Here is a 21,730-nt window from a genome sequence, read left to right as displayed (position 1 = left end):
TGGACCTCTGTCTGACCAGCAGTTTAGAGTCAAAATACCAGGCCTAGCGTCTGCAGTTTTTGGTTAATATTAAGATTTATTTTCCCAGGAGGCCAGCATTGACCTTGGTCTCAATTTGGTCAATATTTCTCTCTCAAATCAGTAAGTCTTGATGGTAGCTGAAACTAAAGTCAATAGCTACTTGTTGACTCACACAGGCCTTAGTGGGTAATTTAGAAAATAATTTGGCAACATCTTTTCTTTGGAGTCTGGTACCAGTTTAGGTGTTTAATTCCGTAATTGTTGCATTTTGCCACAAAATCCATAAAAGCATGCTTCCTGGAGTGGTCACAGGCCACAGAGCCCCTCAGTCACCCAGCCGCTCTTTCCAGAGTGATACTGACACACGCTCACCCCGAGGAAACAACCTGCCTGCCACCTCCACTGACTCATTGGCAAAAAGCGAGAACCCTCATTTACTGAGCACCTACTGTGTGCCAACCCCTCTGCTAGGTGCTTTGTAGGCTCCATCTCCCTCATCTCAACTGCACATGCCAACTCCCTGCAGACCCTCAGACTCCAGGTGAAAATGACAAGCCAATGAATAATACTGCTATGAATATGGATGTACAAATATCTCTTTGAGTCCCTGCATTCAAATATTTTGGATATGTACCTAGAAGTGGAATCCCTGGATCACATGGTAGTTCTCTGTTTAATTTTTTGAGGAACTGCTATACTCTTTTCCATAGTGGCTGCATGATTTTACATTCCCACCAACAGTGCACAAGGGTTCTGTTTCTCTATATCCTTACCGACACTTGTTATTTTCTGTTTTGTTTTTTAATATAGTAGCCAGCCTAATGCGTGTGAGATGGTATCTCATTGTGGTTTTGATTTGCATTTCCATAATGATGAGTGATGTTGAGCATCTTTTCATGTGCCTGTTGGCCATTTGTATATCTTCTTTGGAGAAATGTCTGTTCAAGTCTTTCCCCCATTTAAAAATCAGATTGCTCGTTTTTTGTTGTTGTGTTTATAGAAGTTCTGTATATATTCTGGATATTAACCCCTTTGGGATATACAATTTGCAAGTATTTTCACCCATTCTGTAGGTTGCCTTTGCACTTTGTTGCTATGTCCTTTGATGCCCAGAGGTTTTAAATTTTGATTAGCATTAGTTTTAAAGTCATCGACAACCTGCCCATCGCTCTGTCCCCAGTGGGGGACCTGGGATCTGCAGACTGTGTGGAATGAATGAACAATTGAGGGCAGAGATCTGAGATTGGAGCTCTAAGTCCTCACTGCTCAACGTGAGGTCCACGGACCAGCAGCCTGGGCATTGCCTGGGAGCTTGCTGGAAACATGGAAGCTCAGGCCCCACCCTAGACTTACTGAATTAGAATCTTCAATTCTGTAAGGTTCCAGATGAATCTGGTGAACATTAAAGCTTAAGAAGTGCAGCTCTAAGTAACTTCAAAAACAGTAGCCAGCTCCGGTTAGGTCATGGCTGGCGGGACAGAGTCATCCCCGGCCACCTCCGGAGACAGTTGTATTTACATTTTAGTGAGACTGTTCAGCCCACTTGGGAGAATGGTGGGTTTTCTTATTTATCCACAAAGAGAGAATTAAACATGAGAATCTACTTCTAAAGGGTATTGTGACTCTCTTTCATTCCTGTAAACCTTTCCTGGATAGCTCATCCCCGTCTCAGCTGTGTGTAGCCCTGTCCTGTGATCTCCTAGGACCTCTCACAGTCACAGGTAGAGAATCCTGACACGTAGGGAATGTGTGACCAAAACCTGCTTGTCTGGGATTCCCTTGAGTTTAAAGTCTGCAGTAAACCTGCCTCCTCTCATGGAATCTGAAAGATCAGAGCACTTAAAACAGAGGGATGAGGTTCATTCCATCATAGTTGAAGGGAACCTGTCTTAGGAGTGGGCCTTGCACCCAGTGGTCAGCCCAGGACTGAGATGCCAGCCCTATTGAGTGTTTGCCTGGTGTCAGGAAAGAAGCCCCCTCTTCCAGTTCAGTTTTCACTATCGACAGTGTACTTGCAAGACCAAAAAGGGTTTTTCTCTGATCGGTAGCAGAAAAGGGCTTTGAGACACATTAGACACAATTCTATTCTAGTGGTAGAATTCTGAGAGGATTTTAATAATAACCCAAATCCCAGCAAAATTATTTCCAGAGGACACGCATTTCAGGTTTCTTGAAGGATGTTTATAATAAGCTGAAGAATTTCTCTTGTTGTCGTTAAGTGTGCTAGCACTGGTTTCAGTTAAATTTTGCATGAAAAGAATATATTAACCTGCATAAAATATGTTCATAATCTCGATTTAAAATTAAAAAGAAGGAAAAACCCACAAGCACATGAACAATATATCTCCCCAAGTAAAAGCCTGGGGAAGAAAACAAAAACTTTGCTTGTACCACGCTCGTACCATTTTTACAGAGATAAAAATTCTATGCCCCCCTCGGTACACATGCACATCCCGTTATTGTCACGGGGAGTTATGTATGTCGACTGGAGGGAAGAATAGATGCCCGGGCTTCGGAAGGGATGAGAGTCGGGAAAACAGAAGTCGTTTCGTTTCATGGGCTTCCTTCAGTCGGGGGAGGGCAGGTGGCTGGGCCTTTCGTAAGTGGGATGTGATCACCAAGGAGGCGAGATCAGGCCTCCCCAAAGTGACAGTGGGAACATCTCATATTAGAGACTCAGCCCTGATGCAGGGCTGTCACTTCCCCGCAGGCCACGAGGTCCGTGCCGAGGCCCCTCTGTGCTTCGCGCTGTCTAAAAACAGCTACGGGGCTGGATGCTTCTCAGCTTCATCACAGGCCAGTGGAGGTTGGTTGAGGCTCTGATGTTATTAACAAAGGGCCAGGTGAAGCCGTTACTTTCAGGAGTCTTTTAAGACTGGTAGCACCTTAAGCACTCCTTGGGAACCCCCTTTTGGGAGATGACAGGAATCCTCTAGAAGTGATGCAGAGGGAGTCTGCCTTGCCCTGTTCTAGAAGGGTAGTGTGGCTTTGTGCTTTCAGGAGGGAGGTGATTTCAGAATTGACCACCTTGGAGCTGTGTTCCTCCAACTTGCTGCATCACAGATTCCTTTGGATCATTTTGCAGTCTCCCACTCAGTGTTGACAGGCAGTGTACGGTGCTGTGGGGACAGGAGCCTTGGAGCCCCCTGACAAAGGTGAACAGGCAGCAGAGAGGTGAGCTGGGCCTGAGGATGGTCCAGGCTGGAGGCAGGCCTGGAAGCCCAGCAGGTCCAGTCCCCTGAGTGACCCTGCCTGGTTGCACAGGCCCACCCTGCTCCCGGGGGTCCTGGGCCCACTCTGGGGCAGGGCCATCTCTGTGTGTCTGCAGGGAATGTCCCTTCAGAGTGGTAGCTTGTTTTGCATCTCGGCTCAGCTGATTTGCTGCCTTTATTGGGCACTTCATTGCTGGGATCATTGCACTGCTGGGAAATTGTTTTTTAACTTTTTCACTCTATTTTATTTTTGTAATCTCCTGGAACAATATCATTTGTGCTCACATTTGATATATTTTTTTAAAAAGCCTATTTCATTTAAAACTTCAGGTTTTTTTGGTTTTTTTTTAGTTTGTTTGTTTTTTGCGGTACGCGGGCCTCTCACTGTTGTGGCCTCTCCCATTGCGGAGCACAGGCTCCGGACGTGCAGGCTCAGCGGCCATGGTTCACGGGCCTAGCCACTCCGCGGCATGTGGGATCTTCCCGGACCGGGGCATGAACCCGCGTCCCCTGCATCGGCAGGTAGACTCTCAACCACTGCACCGCCAGGGAAGCCCCAGAGTTGTTTTTAAAAGACTTTTTCAGTCTCAAATAGAGAATACTAGAAATGAAGTGCCATTTTGGGAAAAAAGAAAAGAAAGAAAAACATCATCAACCTATCTGTAACATCAAGGTAGGCATCCAGAATATCAGGAAGAAAATTTCTATGTGAAACTCTGAGTTCATGACAAACTAACGGTAGGGGATTTTGTTTCCCTAGCCAGATTCAACTCTCATTTATTATTATAAGTTCCTAAAGCTGAATTTATAAATTCCAGCAAGTACATGTGATGCAATAAGACACAGTCTTGTGAATTAAGATTACGGTGTGCATGAAAAGGTGATGAATACGAACTATGAATTCAGTCATACGTGCCCATTGCCCACATTACATATGAATCCAACAAATAAGCTAGCACACCTCCTGCTATTTTGTGTTTGCTCCTAATGCTTGCCTGTACATTGTGTCTAGAACATAATGCTGGTGGTGATGATGGTGATTGTGACGGCGATGATGATGGTGGTGGTGATTGTGACGGTGATGATGATGGTGGTGGTGATTGTGACGGTGATGATGATGGTGGTGGTGATGATGGTGATGACGGCGATGATGGTGATGATGATGGTGGTGGTGATGATGATGAAGGTGATGATGGCGATGATACACACACTTCACTTTGATGGCACTTGCCCATGCAGGCACTATCCCAGTGTTTACCAACGTGGACATTGGGATGACTCTGACCTATGCGTTGTAATGTGTCCATCTCATAGATGAGGCAGGGGAGGCATAGGGAAGGAGGACCAGCACAAACGCCCCCTCCAGGAAGTGGCAGAGCTGGATCTGACCAGGCACTTGGCCCCCAGTTCCTTTTCTTCCTCGCTGGACTCTGGGGTCTGCTGCCTTTCATCAAAAGCACTCAGTAAAGTCCTAGGCCACTGGGTCGAGGGTGTTTTCTGTCCTGACTTTACTGGATGGGTTTTCATGATGAAAGCTGTAATGGTAATACTGCGTGGGGTGCAGGAGTAAGGCTGGCAATTCAGGATCTCTATTTGTTAAAACAGAAAGTAAAATTCTTCCTTGGGCCTCCTAATAGGTGGCTTCTGTTAGGAGATTGGCTTATATTCTTCTAAGTATTTTTCTATGTACATATAAACTTAAATCCATATATATGTGTATATTCTCAAAGCGTATATACAGTTGACCCACAGTCATTGTAGGTCCTGTCCACGGATTATGACAAATCCATTTCTGTGTGTTCCCTAAAAACAATCCTAAACAAAATATTCACACGTTGAATTGTCTTCTCATTAACAATATATCAGGCTCTTACTTCTATATCAGTACATATAGATCTACCCCATTCTCCTCATGACTGCAAAGTGTCATGGCATCATTGTTTCTTTAATCAGTCCCAACTCTAATTTCTAACTCTTTGGATCAATGCTCTAGTGAATATCCTTTCAAATACAAATTTGCTTAATGGTGTTTCTGTAGGAGAGATTTTTAGAAATGGGATTACGATGGGAAAGTATATCTGCATTTTCAATTTTGATAGATTCTGCCCAATTACCTTCCAAAAGTATTTTCTTCTCCCACCAACAAAGGATGAGAGTGAACATTTCCTCATACCCTCCCCAGTGTAGATATCTTTCTATCTATCTATCTATCTATCTATCATCTATCTATCATCTATCTATATCTATCTATCATCTATCTTTAAAACCATATAGTTGAAAGCCATATGCAAATTTTATATGATCCCAAGTAGTAGAACCCAGGCATCCTACTTCTCAGTAGACTGTCCTCATGGAAACCCTAGATAGGCTGAAAGAGAAATGAGTCCCATGGTTCTGCCCATGATTTCTGAGAGCATCCCCTCCCTACATTCCTGGGACCAAGGATATCCACAGAACAGTTTTTAATGAGTGTCAGACTGGTTTTCTTTCATTTTGTCTTATTCATTCATTCACTCATTCATTTAAAAATGAGCATTGAGTAACTCCTGTGTGCCAGGTAGCACCTGGCTCAGGTATCTTCCTAGGAGCTAAGTTATAAACAATGGCGTGCCCCAGCCCACTCCTATCCACTAGAGAAAACAGATCTCTTCGGCATCTTGAAATCAGCCATTGCGGGAGGATTTACACACGTAAATCAGCAAATGCTACAAAAGAGAGTTTTCTTCTTGGAGGGCCAGTTGCTTGGCAATTTCCCTGCACACCCCTGGGTGCAGCAATGGATAAGTTTGACAAAGTCACCACTCCCATGGACCTGAGCGGTGTGGTTATAGGCCAGCTCTTGCGCTGGCTCTGTCGCTTGCTAGCTATTGAGCCCAAGCCTCCCATTTCTTTGCCTTGGTTTCTGAGGTCCAGTGGCATCCAGCAGCATCTGGTACATGATGTTTTCCAAATGACCTCTGAATATCTTCAGTTCTCTGCCTCTAAATATTTCAAAGGGAAATTGTTAAAGCAACACTTGTTCGTTTCTATGATAAAAGTTGTAGTCATAGTTGAGCCCTTGTGTAGCATTTACTGTTGAGCTACCAGGCAATTTTCTAAGTACATTACATGTATTAATGCATTTAATCCTCAAAATAACCCCATGGGATAGGTACTATTATTAATCCCACTTTATGAATCCCGTGCCTCTGATGAGGAAACAGAGGCACAGAGTGGTTAAGTAACTTACCTAAGGTCACACAGCCAGTAAATAGCAGTCTTTCAGTCTCCAAGAGTCCATGTTCTTAAGTACCCCTAGACAGACCCTTGCCCAATCCGATGAATCTAGAAAAGTGTTAAAGATTGCAGCTGATTAGAAGCTCAAGAGTGTTCAAGATTGAAGACTCTCAGAGTGGACTCCTATGTAGTAGGTAACCAAACACTTTCTTTTTCAAAGCATAAGCATTCTCTTGAGTAATACTGCCAGGAAAAGTAATTTTGGAAGGCAGCTGGGAAAACATACATCTATGGTCCACGGGGAAGAGAAAATATGTGACTGTATTAGATCATGGAGCTCTCACTGTGCCACTGTGAAAAGTTTCATGTATCAGGACCCTCCCCAAGAGCGTTATCTATAATCACATTTTAGCTTCCAAAACATATGTTGGTGAAATCTAGAGATATCCATCTGCCTGATGACTTGTAATGCCTCAGGCCTTTCAGTGCAAAGCTTCAGCACTTTCTAAAGCTGGTCACTTCTGTCTGTCCTCAGAGCAATTAGCCAGGGGCATGTGACTTTCCGTCACGTCAAATTCATTCTGGTAATGCACTTTGCTAAACAGCCTTTGAATTCTCCAGATTCAGGAGTGTGATGTGAATTTGCTCAGCTCATGATTTCCGAATGACTTCATCCAATCCAAGGTGCCAACACGCCTGGATAAGACTTTAAAATCTTCATCTCCATCCAAGGCTTCTCTGCTGAGTTACAGAGCCTTTCTAAGCCTTCCAAAGTCCTAGAGAACACTGGGTTATTGGCCATTAGTCACCGAGTAACCGTGTGGAAGGGAAGCTGGGTGTGAGGTAGGCAGATATAATTGCAAGGCTTATAGATGGCTGAAACAACAAAGGAAGTGGGCCTCAGAGAGTGCCTCTATCTCCGTGCACAGCAACGAAGGGTCCTGGTCTCTGGGTCCTGGCTCAGATTGTCAAGCTGCATCTAAGTCAGCAGTCACAGCTGCCTGATTGATGTGAGAACGCAGCTGGATTCCAGCTCCCAGCTCTGAGGGAGAGGTCCCATTGGACCACTGACCTCAGCCCCAAGGAGACAGTGAGAGCAGACCTGGCATGTGGCTCCAGCGGGTACCTCGGAAAATTCCCCTGGATTTTCCAGTCCTACCCCATTGACACTTGGCTTCATATTTCTACCTGTTCAATGGGCACCTCTAATCAAGAGTCTGTTGCCACCTCACACGCAGCCTGGCCGAAGCAGAGCCTGCACCCTTGTCACTTCCATCCCATGCTGGTAAGAGGCACACTTGCTCCGTCCTTGGAGGTTAAGAGTCCTTTGTGGGTGAGACTGTGGAGCGAGACAAGTGATCACCTGAAGGGATTCCCTCCTCCTTCATCATCCTCTCGTCAGTGTCAGCGCCACGTGTCTGCTCTTGGAGCCATACCCTCAAGTACTCTGTCCCTCCACACCAAGCCAGGCCTCTGATGAGCACGGGACAGCTCTCCTTGCCCCACTGCCCCTTTAGCTGGAGCTCACCTGCCCACTGAGCAGTACAGACCTGTTCTGAAAACACACTCTCCTGAGATTTGTGCCAGTGAAGCTTCCCCCTTGTCTTTGGAAGGTTACTCTTTTCCCCCTTGGGATTTCAAGGTCTGCTGTCTGCCTGGTTGGCTCACCTGGGTACCAGGCGTCCACACCAGAGCCTTAGTCACTGCGGCTGGCCCTGTACTTTTAAGTGTGGGGCACTGCCCATGAGCAGAGGGTGGATTCTGGGCAGGCCTGCCTGGCTCTGAGTCCAGACCCCATCCAGCAATGGCTGCAGGACCGTGAGTGATGTACCTGCCTTTTAAAGCCTGTTTGCCCCTCTGTAAAGTGGGCATGGGCGTTGGCTCCACCTCGCATACCTCAGGGCTGGTATGTGAGGACTGACTGAGTTGGTGAAGATTAGTTGACATTTCCTGAGTTCTGTCTCGGAAGGACCACTTCTCAACCCCCATCCTCTGTCGCCTCCCAAAGTCACTTCTGGATTGTGTCCTTCATACCACAGTTTAACATCTCTGTCTTGGAAAGGTGTCTCGTTTGTTCAGTTTGATCCTTTATTTTAATTTAACGTGCATACCAGGGAACTCTACTTTTTCTTTCTATAATATGCTTAAATATAAATAAACATATAAACAGTCAGCAGGCCTTTGGAACTCAAAATTAAGTCAAGTTCCTTTCCAAGGCATGTTGATTCTTACAGGACATATAAGGACCACAACAGAGTTTTCTTCCCTGAGTTGGGACCTACAGGTATCCATTGAGGGCCCTCCATCAGATAGAGCTTCACTGAATGCACAGCATCCCTCACCCCAGTGGCCATAGTTGCATGTGTACGGATATTGGGAGGCGAGAGTTTGTTTTAGCAGGTACTCCTTTGTTGAATAAAAAATGAGCACTTATCTCAAAGGGGGAAGAGGAAGTCTGCCCTTGATAATATGGATAATATGTAATTCTCTCTTGGGTAAATAGATTCCTGATCGTGCAACTCAGTAGAACTGCAATCACATTTTTAAACTCTAAGGTGACGTTAGCATAAACATCCCATGTCCTAGTTATTGATCTGTTGCTGCGGTAATGGTATTACCCAATTGAACTTCTGACATTGGAGAACTTGCAGTGGCTGCGATTGCATTTTTCTTTTATTCCTGCAATTTAATTCAACTCGCACGTCCAACTGTGATCTCTGTGAAAAAATGTTGTTTCGCAGGAGTCTGCGTAGAATGTTAAATCTCTCTCTGTCCTAGTAGGAAAGTTCATTCTTGGCTTGAATCCCAGAAACACACCTACAAAATGAAACACTCAAGAAACTTCCCGTTAGGAGCTCGAAGTGAGGTGTGTTCCCAAGAGTTACACAACTTCTGCCTTTTCTGGTGCTAGTTTTATCCAGTAAATCCTTCCCCATAGATATATGTCCCATAATCATCACCCTAAAACTGGGGGTAAGTGGGGCTTAAATGAGAAGTGGGAGGTCCAGCCTGGAGGCCGTCGTCTGCTGTAGCAGCGTCTCCTCACTGGCAGAACAGAAGGATAGGGGATGGGAGACGTGGTGCTTCAGACTTTGAAACTTGCATACTCACTTTGTTATGGCTGGAGTCCAGAAGATTCCATCACTGCATCAGAAAACTGGTCTGTGTGATAATCCTTTCCCAGTTCTTCTGAGGGGATGTCGTGCTGTGTGGGAATTTAATCTGGCTCAGTGGCCGTCAGTTAGAACTTGAGTGCAAGTCTAGAATTGGTGAGTCCCTCGGGAACAGTGAAATAGTAATTACTGGATCACTAGCACCTACTCGAATGGCTAAAGTAAAAAATACGGGCAACACCAAGTGCCATCCTGTATGCAGAGCAATTAAAACTCAGATATTGCTGGAGGGAGGGAAGAATGGTGTAGACGCTTTGGACAGATAGTACGGCAGTTTCTTTTGAAGTTCAGCGTACTTTTCATGCAACCCAGCAACCCCATTCCTGGGTGTTTACCCTGGAGTAATGACACATGACACACAAGCCTGCAAAGAATATTTAGAGCAACTCGATTCATAACCACCAAAAACTTAAAACGACCCAAATGTTCTTCAGCAGGTGAATGTATAAGCAAAGTGTGGCATGTGACACACCGTGGAATACTCCTTACAATCGAAAGGAGCAAACTGTTGATACATGCAGCAACTTGGATGAAATGCGAGGGAATTATGCTGAGAGAAAAAAGCTCATCCCACAAGGTTACATACCGTATGATGCCTTTCATATGACATTCTCTAAGAGAGAAAACCATAGTGACAGAACACAGATCAGGTTGCCCCCCATGGTCAGGTTGGAGGGAGGACATGACCTCAGAGGAAAGCGTGAGGGCATGTGACGGGACTGTCCTGTGTCCTGGGCCCAGAAACCTGTACTTGTGTTCAGATGCATACAACGATCCCCCTAAAAAGTCACGTTTACTGCATGTCTTTTAAGAAAATTAAATTAAAAAGTGAATAAAAATCTCCTTGGTGTCCCTGGAAGGCACAGTGAGAGGTGTGAGTAGATCTGTAATCCTAGGGCTGGGGGTGCACGGAGCGTGCGTGAACCTGTGGGCTGGGGGGTTATGGGGTGTTGCCTGTGTTGGAGAACATAGCTCAGGAGGTTTAAATAGAAAGGTTTAAATATTTATTTATGTAAATAAATAAGAATTTATTATAAAATCTCTTCATTCTTTGGCCAGTGAGCAGTTTGATGATTACTATTATTAGAGAGAGAGAGAGGCGGAGAATATGTCATGGTGGATCCCACTGCAATCTCAGAAGACCTCACGAGGTTGGGCAGTGGTATGGAGGAAGATGTGGCCAAAGATAGTGTCCGGGAGGCCTCACCGAGGGCTTGGTTAGGTTTTGAAGAAGGAGGGGTCCACCTTGTGTATGAGGGGAGAGGGAATTCCATGCGGAGGGATCCAGCATAAATTGAAACCTGAGCTCCCCTCGCCTGCTTGGGACGTTACAGGAAGGGAACCTGGGAGGAAGACTGAAAGCAAGTCACGTGGGGTAGTTTGCATCTAGAGCATAAGCCTTGGCACTCTTAGCAGTGGCAGGATGTCCAAAGTACATCAGTGCCTTCCCTTGGGGGCTTGCAACCTACAACATGTGTTGCTAAAGAACTTCTTTGATATTCCAAACAACACACCAGAAAGATCCGAGAGGAAGGTACTGTGAAAGAATAAATCTAGCCCTGCTTCTGGCTCGTGTTGACACCCATATCCTGAGCCCCACCCAATCCTACACCCACAGTGGGCTGGGTCCTCTTTCTCCGTACCAGAGGCAGCAGACTCCAGGCTGCCATGATTGCTGAGAGCTACGGGAGATCACAGGTCACTGCCTCACACCATCTGGCCACTTCCACTTAGCCCTGGGAGTAGGAATTTCCAAAATCATGGTTTATTTTATGTATTTCATTTTATTTTGAAACATGGTCATTTATTTGTCTTTTACAACAAGATATCTGGGCATAGGCTAGGGCCACTGCTAGTGCATATGGCACTTTTATGTAGATTATAGAAGAGTGTTCCTTCTGAACAGACATTGCAGAAGGGCTCCCCAGCACTGTTGGAACAGCCCTGCACCCTCTTGGGAAAGCTGAGCATGGAGTGAATTTCAACCCTCAGTTACCTAAACCTCGGGGCCTTGGTTTCCTGAGACCAAGAGGCTCCACATCTTGAGCATGTGGAACCTGGTTTCCATTCTTTTTGCCACAAGTCTCAAAATTAATTCCATTTATGTTTCACTGGGAAGAGACAAGACACCTTGCCCAAGAAGGTCTGAAGCGCACAGATGTATTATCACTTCCCTGGACCAAGGAGCCCTTTTCTGTGGGATTTCAATCTGTCTTCTACTCAACACTTGCTAAACCTCGTCCAAGTCTTTTCCTGAGGTTTGCTTCTCCTTATATCAGCTGCATGAGAAATGGCAACAAAAGCAGTGGCTTCAGGGAGAGCTGGGGAGGGGTAGGTGGGTGCACGGGGATTCGGGCAAAAGCAACCTGATTCGATAAAGCTGACTGCTCCACACTCAGAGCTCTGTTTGCTCAGTTGTAAAGATGAGGATAAGCGTGGGCTCTGTCTGTGCCCTGGATTCAGTTCAGAGGGCAAGACTGTCTTGCAGCCCATTATTCACATGGAGGCAGCCGTGTCTGGGCCTCGGTTGCTGCCTGCAGTAGCCTCCTTCTCGTGGCTGGAGCCAAGGGCCCTTCTTAGCAGGATATAAATGCCAGCATCCCCATCCCATGTTTCCTAAAAGCTAATAGGTATATGGCCCAGCAATGCAGCTAGGTCTGTTGCAGCCCAGGGTCCAGCTACGCCGTGGGGGGCAGGGCTGCGGGGGTGGGAGGTGTGTGTGTGTGTGTGTCTTGGGGGGTGGGAGTTGTGCCATATGAGAGAGTCCTAGAGCCTCTTTATTCCAATGTTGCTCCTCACCGAATAGGGGGAGAGGATGGCTCTCCTCCCACATTGACATAAAATGCAGTGACTTATTATATGCACCCACCCCAGTCCTCTCCCACTAAGGCAGCCCATTCCCTCTTCTCTTCTCTTCTGTCTCACCATTCTGACTAATCTATCGGTCTGCTCAGCTGTCAGACAAAGTACCATAGATTGGGTGGCTTAAACAAATATTTCTCACAGTTCTGGAGGCTAGAAATCTGAGATCAAGTTGTCTGCAGGGCTAGTTTCTTCTGAGACCTCTTGCCTTGACTGATAAATGGCCATCTTCTCCCTGTGTCTTTACATGGTCTTCTCTCTATATGTATATGAGTCCTAATGTCCTCTTCTTATAAGGACACAAGTCATCTCGGATTAGGGCCCACTCTAATGACCTCATTTTACCTGAATTACCTCTTTAAAAACCCTGATTCCAGATATAGTCACATTCTGGGGTATTGCAGGTAAGGGCTTCAACATATGAATTTTGCAGGGACACAATTCAGCCCATAACAACTAATTTCCTAGAATCTCTTCCTTATGTGTCAGAAGATATCCAGGACTACTTAGTTCACATAGTTGTTGGTAACTCATGAAGATCTCAGAAGGTACACAAGTGGATATTTGAGCTGACACTCTAGAGAAAAATGATGACACCAGAACATTTATTCATTCAGGAGGCCCGCGTTTAGCGTCTTCTGTGGGGTAGGCCCAGTGGTGCCAGAATCATTCCACACATCATCTCATTTAAATCTTCATTTACGTCGGCAAGGTAGGTCCTTGAGTGCCAGTGATGGAACTGGCCCAAGGTCCCACAGCTGGCATTTGACCCAATTCCTCCTGCACCCACGCTCTGCAGGCAGCCACCGGGGGACGGCCTCTCTCCTCACCTCCTTGCCGTGAACACTTTCACTGAACCGGGAGCATTTCCTTTTATTCTCACCTTCCTTGGGTGCAGTGACACATGTCTACATCCGAACCTCCATCCCGCCTTGCTCATAGAATCCCATTCCAGACTAGGGAGTGGATTCTTCATGACTAGGAGGAAATGTATGAAAAGTGAGATTAAAGGCACATAAAACAAAAGGGTTTAGAACCTACGAGACTCCAAGCGGTTGACACAAATACCAGGCCTCTGTTGGAGGAATAGAAAGAGAAATGGACCAGGCGTCTCTTCAGGCTGGGTGAAAGGGAAAAGAAAGTAAAACCAAACAGTCCTGGGAAAGAGGAAATGGCACTATTGCTTCTCACATGTTTAGAAAGTGCTGGAGCCTCTTCTAAAGGACCCTACCAGAACTTCCAGCCCCCGTCTGTTTCCGGGAACACAGCAACAGCAGATCTAAGTGTAAAGCTCATGTCTGAGGCCTGGAAGCCGTACCTTCCACAGTTTCCTTTGTGTTTTCCAGTGCAGTTGAGAGCTGCTGCAGGCGTGTTTGTGAACAGCCAGTTCAAGAGTATTAAATTTGGTCTTCTTGAGTGCTGATGCCCCATGTACTTCCTGCACCACCAGGAACGGGACGGGGGCTTGAAGAGAGGGTCATTTGAGGGCCAGAAGCTGTCAGGGAACTAACAGAAGTATGTCTTGATTCACCTTCGGAGACCCATTCACTGTACTCCAGTTCTTGAATTGCCATACACATTAGGAGTGATTCCTTATCTTAAATCCAAACAGGTTTGTGTTGGCAAGATGGCGGACATCACCTGATATACGGGTGGCGCCCTGCAGCACGTCCCTCACCTTGCCTCTGCCTCATTGCAATTGCCCGCTTTAACCTTTACATTCTGCTCCTGGCTCCCAGTTTTACTACCAGTTCTACAGTCTTACCTGGTCTCACTGATAACGCCATTAATTTTCTCTAAGCTACTTCTTAATGCACCTAAACCTTCCACTAAAGCGTCAGTGCCAAGAAAGGTGGCTGGGTGAAAACTGGTGAGGAGTCTACATTTTGCCCATTTCAGTGGCTGTTAGGAATTTATTTCTAGTTAAACAAGCTGGGAAATGTAATTAAGAACATGGTTGATGGGGATAGCCAAGGATGCATGCCAGAAAAACAATACGTTCTTTAAAGGTGCCAAGGGCTAATATTATGCATCTCCTGTTGGAAACTGTATACACTTCACAATTCAGAGCCTCCTGTGTGCTGCCTCATATCTTCAATCAAATTATTATATTCCAGAAATATGCATAAGGGAAATGATTCTACACATTTTATGGTGGGTTGTTGCTTGTAGCAGTAATTGAAGTACCTTTCCACTTATGAAAGTACTAATTTTATTTGTTTTTATTGCTTTTCTAGATGCAATTATTTATTTAGTGTGCTTTGGCTTTATTAAATTATGTTTACTATAGGAACATCATAAAAATGTATGAAAACAACACATCAGCCAAGCCAGCCTGGTGACCTGTATTGAGAAAGCTAGTGTTATTTTTCATATCCAAACGTAATGGAATAACTTAAGAATAAACAGATAATCTAGGCTAGAAAACAATGCAATTTCAAAGTAATGCAATAAAACACCTGGACAATATGATTTCATAAATCTTGGTTCTAAAATTTACATGAGTTGGCTTTTGTGTGCTTATTTGAGGACACATGGCATTTCTAAATGGAATCATTATAATGTGAAATGTAATTAAACCGAAAGGCAAGATGTAAATGGTATTTTTGTTGGCTGGTAAGATATGGATGACTAAGAGACAACGTAAAGATTTTTGGTATCAAAAGACAAGCAGGAGGCTCTGATCCCTATAATTGTCCTTAACGTTGAAATTTAAAAAGGGCCAGACAATTTTGAAGGTCGCTCAGCGGTCGCCCCTGACCGTAAGGAGTTCTTTACATTCTCTCTTTGTCTCTTGCTCCCTGTCCTCTAGTGTGATGCTTTATCTCAAAAGAAAAGAGGCTTTTTGCTTTTGGCATACTTTTTAAGAAACTTAAATCGAATGTGTACGATTTATTTGTCCTGAATTCTGGTGAGTTAACCAAGGTATAGCCCCCCAAATAAAAATAAAACAATGACAACACAGCCAAAGCAGCCAAAAAACAAAAGCAGGGCTGCTTAAATGAAAGTAATGTGTCTTTTACGACTATAAATTAGTGACCAGCTTTTATTTTTCTAATTGTGAATTAAAATTAATTAATGTGCTGTTTAAATAATGTACCATCTAGAAAATTTGAAAGGTACCAACAAATGTCTACAATAAAGGTTGAGTCTCTCTCCAGCCACCCCATTTACTTCCCCAGAGGGAACCTTGGAGACCAGGTTCTTGACTTCCAGGCGAGTTCCAAGGGTTTTCTGAGTATATAACATATATACATGTATATATACTCCCATACACTACACAAATGATAGGAAAACGTACAGTATACATATACAGCTCCATCATTCTTTTTTTTTTTTTTTTTTTTTTTTTGCGGTATGCGGGCCTCTCACTGCTGTGGCCTCTCCCGCTGCGGAGCACAGGCTCCGGACGCGCAGGCCCAGCGGCCATGGCTCACGGGCCCAGCCGCTCCGCGGCACGTGGGATCCTCCCAGACCGGGGCACGAACCCGTGTCCCCTGCATTGGCAGGCGGACTCTCAACCACTGCGCCACCAGGGAAGCCCTCCATCATTCTTTTTAAAGACTGTACCGGATACTCCACTATGAATGCATCAGGCTCCTGTTGATGTCCACTGAAGTGCTTGCAGTGTTTTGCTTGTACCAATAAACACTTCCACCAACAATATACAAGAGGACCTGTTTCTTTCTGTTTCTTTTGGAAAACTTTTAGTTTGTTTGTCAACTTGAAAGACAAAAACTGATGTCTAAGTGATTTTAAATCTCTGTTGTCTTATTTTGAGAGAGGTTGAGTCACAATATGTATAAGAGCCTTTGTGTTTCTCTTCCTGTGCACTCTCTGGTCCTGTCTCTTGTTCTTTGCTTAGTTTTCTAATGGACTGTTGGCCATTATCTTTGTTAAATTGTAAGGCCCTTTCATATGAGTTGCAAATATTTTGCTCATGTTTTCAATTGTCCTTTGACTTTATTTAGAGAACATTCTGCAATATACAGCATGAAAATTTACATATCATTTTTCTGTTGCTCCTGGATTTTGTGTTAGACTTTGAAACACCTTCCATAGGCTGAGATTATTTTTTTGAAAATTTCCCCACACGTATTCTTCTAACACTTTTATGAGTTCAGTTTCCATAATAAAATTTTAATTCATCTGGAATTTATCTAATGTAAAGGATGACATAAAGGAGATGATTTTTTTCAGATGGCTACCCGAGTATCCCAACACCGTTTATTGAAAAATAATATTTGGGTTAATTTCTGAATGTTTTCATCAGTCCCACTGAGGTCTATTCATTTGTTGATACCACAGTGTTTTAATTATAGCAGCTTTATTTTTAATATGACTGAAGTTGGATCACCAATTATTCTTTATTTTAATAATGTTTCTTAATCATGGTAAGAAAAAAAATCTATGACTATATTATAAAAAAATTTTTTTTTTTTCTTTTTTTTCTTTTTTCTACGCGTGCCTCTCACTGTTGCGGTTTCTCCCGTTGCGGAGCACGGGCTCCGGACGCGCAGGCTCAGCGGCCATGGCTCACGGGCCCAGCCGCTCCGCGGCATGTGGGATCTTCCCGGACCGGGGCACGAACCCGTGTCCCCTGCATCGGCAGGCGGACTCTCAACCGCTGCGCCACCAGGGAAGCCCATCAAGAATTATTTTTAACAAAAATTTAAAATTTTTTATTAAACGCCTCTCCAGCATCTATAGAGATAACCATATGGTTTTTCTCTCTGTTACTACTGTGAATTATATTAATAGATTTTTCTAATATTGAACCATCTCTGCATTCCTGGAAAAAAGTCAACTTGAACATGATTATCTACCTTTAGTGTGCCTTTTCATAGTCTCTGAGTAAATCTGATTTATGCTAATTTATACTAATACATGAAATTGTTCTAAAATATGTGAAGTTTTTCCTTTTCTGTAATGCTCTGGATCAGTTTAATTATATTGGAATTGTCTGTTCCTTAAGGGAATCTCTCTTAGAAATTCTCTTATCAAACTGCCTGTGCCTGGTGCTTTGGGCAATATTGTCTTGCCTGCCTTCTGGCCTTCCTTCCTCTGGTCCTTTCTTTTCATTCTTTATTTTTGATGGTAGCTAGTACATTGACATTTTCTGGAGTTAATGTTCATAATTTATATTTTTCTGGACTAGTACTCGTTTTATCCTGTATTTCAAGGTTTTTGCAGTACGTTGAACAAAGTTGAAGTTTTAAAACTTCTTTCATTTTATTATACCTCCTTTCTCATTTCCTATTTGATTCATTTTTGCTTTTTCCCTTTTTATCTTGATTAATTTTTTTGTTTGTTTCATTGGTGTTTTTCAAGCACAAGCTTTTGGATATTTTTGTTTATTCTACTGTTTTCTATTTTCTGACTTATACAGTCTAGTGTTTATTTTTTTCCTTCTTCCTTCTGCTTTTCTTTATTTTGTTCTTTTTTTTTACTAACTTCAGTTGGATGCTTGGTCCATTTAATTCATGTCGTTTAATATAGATATTTAAGGTTATGATTTTTCTCTGAGTACTACATTCTTTAGGTTCTGGCATGTAATATCTTCATCAGTATTTTCAAGATATGCAGAAATGTCAGTTTTATACAGGTTAAGTCACTTACATTTTCTAGATGGTAGCATTCTAGTTTTGTTGTCAGTTTTGGGGACTTTTTGTCTCTGTCTCTACCTCTAGTTTATCCTTTTGATGAGAGACTGTAGTTACATTATTTTTACTTTTCAGAATTAAAGTTTACTTTGTGGCCTCATGTTTAATCAATTTTTTGTTAGTATTCTGTGACAACTTAAAAATAAATCATAGTGTTTTTTGCAAGACATGGTGTTCTGTATAAGATAACAAGATCTATCTTATGTTATTTAGGTTTTACATTTCCTTTTAAATTTTTTGTCCGTTTGTTTCCCTTTGAATCCCCAAAGTGCTATGAAAATACATGCCTGACGAATGTATGTGTGATGTTGAACTCCCGGCAGTCAGCTCAAATTGTGTTGTGTTTTGTCTTATAGCCAAAGATTGCCGAAGAGAACTTGACCTATGCTGAGCTGGAGCTGATCAAGCCCCACCAGGCTGCCAAAGGCATTCCCACCAGCACCGTCTATGCCCAGATCCTCTTTGAGGAGAACAAACTGTAACTCTGCATCGTATTTAATATCCGCCACCCCAGTTATTTATGAAACCTTGGATACAAAGTCCTTATTTTTGTATTTTCACTTGTGCCTTCTGTGTGGTGGGAGCCCCATTCCAACGGCATCCCAGGTGCCTTCAGAGAGGTATAAGGCTCCTCTCTGCAAAAGAGCAGGGGCTGCAGCCCTTGGACAAATCTCCCAGAACAAGATTTTCTGGGTCTGAGTCCTGAGCGGTGAGGACTCTTGATTCTGAGACCATCCAAGGAGATTTTCTGCTGAGCCAAACCCCTTCATGTTTCTTCTTGTTTCTCTGGGTTTTATAATTTTTAATCTGAATTTTAATCTTCTACCCTTCCTGTATCTGTGATATCAAGCTCATAATATATAGCTAGAGGAAATGCCATTATAGGCCCAAGTGTGAGATGGTAGATATGTACTAATTGGTTTTCAAAGGATCAGATAACATTGCCAGGGCACCCAGAGCGGTGCAACGTGCTTATTGCAAGCGGTCACTCAAGATAGCATCTCTTGTTTTAAATAGATGCTCTGGCTCTGGTGATTCAAGGGCAGAGAGACAGACTGTGAGGCAGTCTGACATCTAAGCTGACAGTGAACTATCTAGATACCCCAGTGCCCGTTTCTCTACCCACTATCACCCACGGCCACTGGACAAGGAGAACATCTTTCATTCTGAAGGGCTTCCACCCCTTTGGCAGGGGGTGCTTATCCTGGTATAGAGACTTATATTCTCCAAGAAGTTCTCACTCACCCTTTTCCAAAGGAGCCGGGGGTTTGCCATCAATTGACAGATGGAAGAAGGGGACCTCTTGGAAGTGTGCCGAGGTTACCAACTCTAATTGAATGTCCACTCGTGTGAGAGCATAGTCTTTTGCCTGGTTCCCCAATGGTAGGAGAATAGGAAGTATAAGCAGGGCTGGAAAACTGTGTCCTGAACACGCTTCTGTTATAAAGTGCCTTGCCCGACTCAGCTTTGCGTGTGAATTCTAATTAGCTTGGCTGGGAGGCAGTGATGCATATGGCAAATAGATCCATGGGGAAGTGGCTCTGTGGGCCTATATGACATCCAGGATCTCACTGAAGGCGGATCCGTTCTGGTACAGAGTCATCCTATCAGCTGTGTTGTTAAGGACACACTTCTTGATGTGTGAGTGTGGTCTGGGTGGATTTTTAGTGCACACTACGGAAGTTGTTTGGCTTTGTAATGGACCGTGTATATATGGTAAATTATATATTTTAAACACAACCTTGAGTGTGAGTTGTGCCCCTCTGTGCAGCCATGTGAACCTGGTTGAGTTTCTCATCCCCTAATTGTCTCAGACTCTATGTTTATACAAAGGTGAGTTAACCTCTCATAGAATTCTTGTAATGGGATAATGACTATTGGAAGATTCTGGACACTATAAATAGCTACACAAGTACACTATGTTAACGTACATGCTAAAACCAGTCCATATTTTCAAAATGAAAATGTCTCTACTATTTAAGGCTCTCATTGCAATAACTTTAAAAAGTAAATATTTGTCCGTAAACTTAGCTCTACGGTAACTTTCCCAAAGACCCATGATAGCTTACTGGAAAGGGACCAATCGGGAGCAGGTAATGATCTTCCAGAAGCAAAAATAACCTGACTTTACAAAGAGGAAGTCATTCTCTCTAGCCTGTACCTGCATCTCATTCCCTCCCTCTCTGCCAGATTTCCAAGGTAGTGAATAAACTGTGCAGCTTTTGAGGAGGAACTTCCCCGAGCATCTCTTTAGGACAGGAGGATATAAGGTTCGTACACCATTCGTATCATAATTATCCTAGGCCTCCTATCATATTTCTATCATGGCAGTCTTCCAGCAGAACATGGTTATATGGTGTTCTGGGGAAGGAGGATGATTCCCTAATTTGCACAAGGACCTATTTGGACAGGTGGGGCCCTGGGAGTGCCAGTTGGGAGTGGAGAGTTGGGGTGTGTGAAGAGGCGATGGTGGGGAGAGGGCCATGGAGTAGGAGATCTCCAGGCCTCTGCAGAGCTGAACTTCAATCACCCCCAAACCCACCCCCTTAAATTCAGTGGGAGCTCCGTGCCATCACATATGGAAGTGAATGCATTCCACCAAGAAGAGCACAGGCTTGGAAGAGCTGGTAACTGTAGGTTTAGTCCAACAAGTCATTGCTATTCAGTGATTCAATTCAGACTCTCCTAAACTCTGGTCGTAGCTGCGTAAATCCACACTGAGGTGCGTGAGTGGGAGACCTGCTGACATAGGGTATAGAAGGAAGCGGCAAGACCATCACTGTCTACTGAAAATGCTTCCCAAGGGAATCATGGAAGCTCTTGACAACATCTAAGCAGAGCTTGTCCCACTATTATTTTTAGAAGCAAACTGTCCAAGCTCTGCTCAGAACTGGGAGCAATGGATGATTTGCACCTGACGCTTCTTCGGGATGATAAACCTTGATATTATTGTCATAATAAACTTAAAAATGGGTCTACTTATTTGTTTTCTATCAAGTACACCACTGAGTCTGTATTGACATTTCTAAAGATAAGTAAAGGAATACACGTCATTCAAATAGAAATTAGGAAAAGTTCTTCAATTTGTTTTGCCATAAAGCATCTGTGGGAACAACTACAGACAAGCTGTTTTCAACATGGAAAATGGCCTGTGCATTTAAGTAAAGTCAGAACAAAGAACCCATTGTGCAGAATGGAAGGCAGCGGTGCTTGCAGGCAGAGTGCACGTACTCTCAGATTTGGTGGTGGATTTCGGCCTAGGCCGTGCATGGCAGAGTCTTCACAGGAGGAAAGGAGAGGGAAAGGGGTATTCCCCGAATGCAACCGTCTTGCCAAGTCAAAGCCCCAGGCCCTGAACTAAAGCAGCTGTGGTAGGAGGACAGGGCTGGGATTTCTTTAAGATCACCTCTTCATTAAATCATCATGTCTCTGTTCACTCACAGGGCATAGAAGAAAAAGCCAAGCCTAACCCTCCCCCTCAGATTTGTTGGTGTGAAAATGACATGGAGCACTTCATATTTTTTAGTGCCTAGCCATCATCCCACACATGGATGTGCCCAAAGACTCACTTGGGATAAGAACG

General features: G+C 43.9%; 1 protein-coding gene across 1 annotated transcript in view; it reads left to right on the top strand.

Annotated features, from left to right (window-relative positions):
• Positions 1-19,887, top strand: part of VSTM4 (V-set and transmembrane domain containing 4) — an 86,737-nt gene extending 66,850 nt beyond the window's left edge. The window contains exon 8 of the mRNA XM_032609098.1: positions 18,504-19,887. Coding sequence (XP_032464989.1) covers positions 18,504-18,629 — 126 coding nt within the window. The 3' untranslated portion in view covers positions 18,630-19,887. The remainder of the gene's footprint in view (positions 1-18,503) is intronic.
• Positions 19,888-21,730: the final 1,843 nt, after the last annotated feature.

Source organism: Phocoena sinus, chromosome 16 (genome assembly GCF_008692025.1).
Source record: "Phocoena sinus isolate mPhoSin1 chromosome 16, mPhoSin1.pri, whole genome shotgun sequence".
Lineage (NCBI taxonomy): Eukaryota > Metazoa > Chordata > Mammalia > Artiodactyla > Phocoenidae > Phocoena > Phocoena sinus.
The sequence above is the reverse complement of the archived record's forward strand: the minus strand, read 5'-3'. Positions and strand labels throughout refer to the sequence as shown.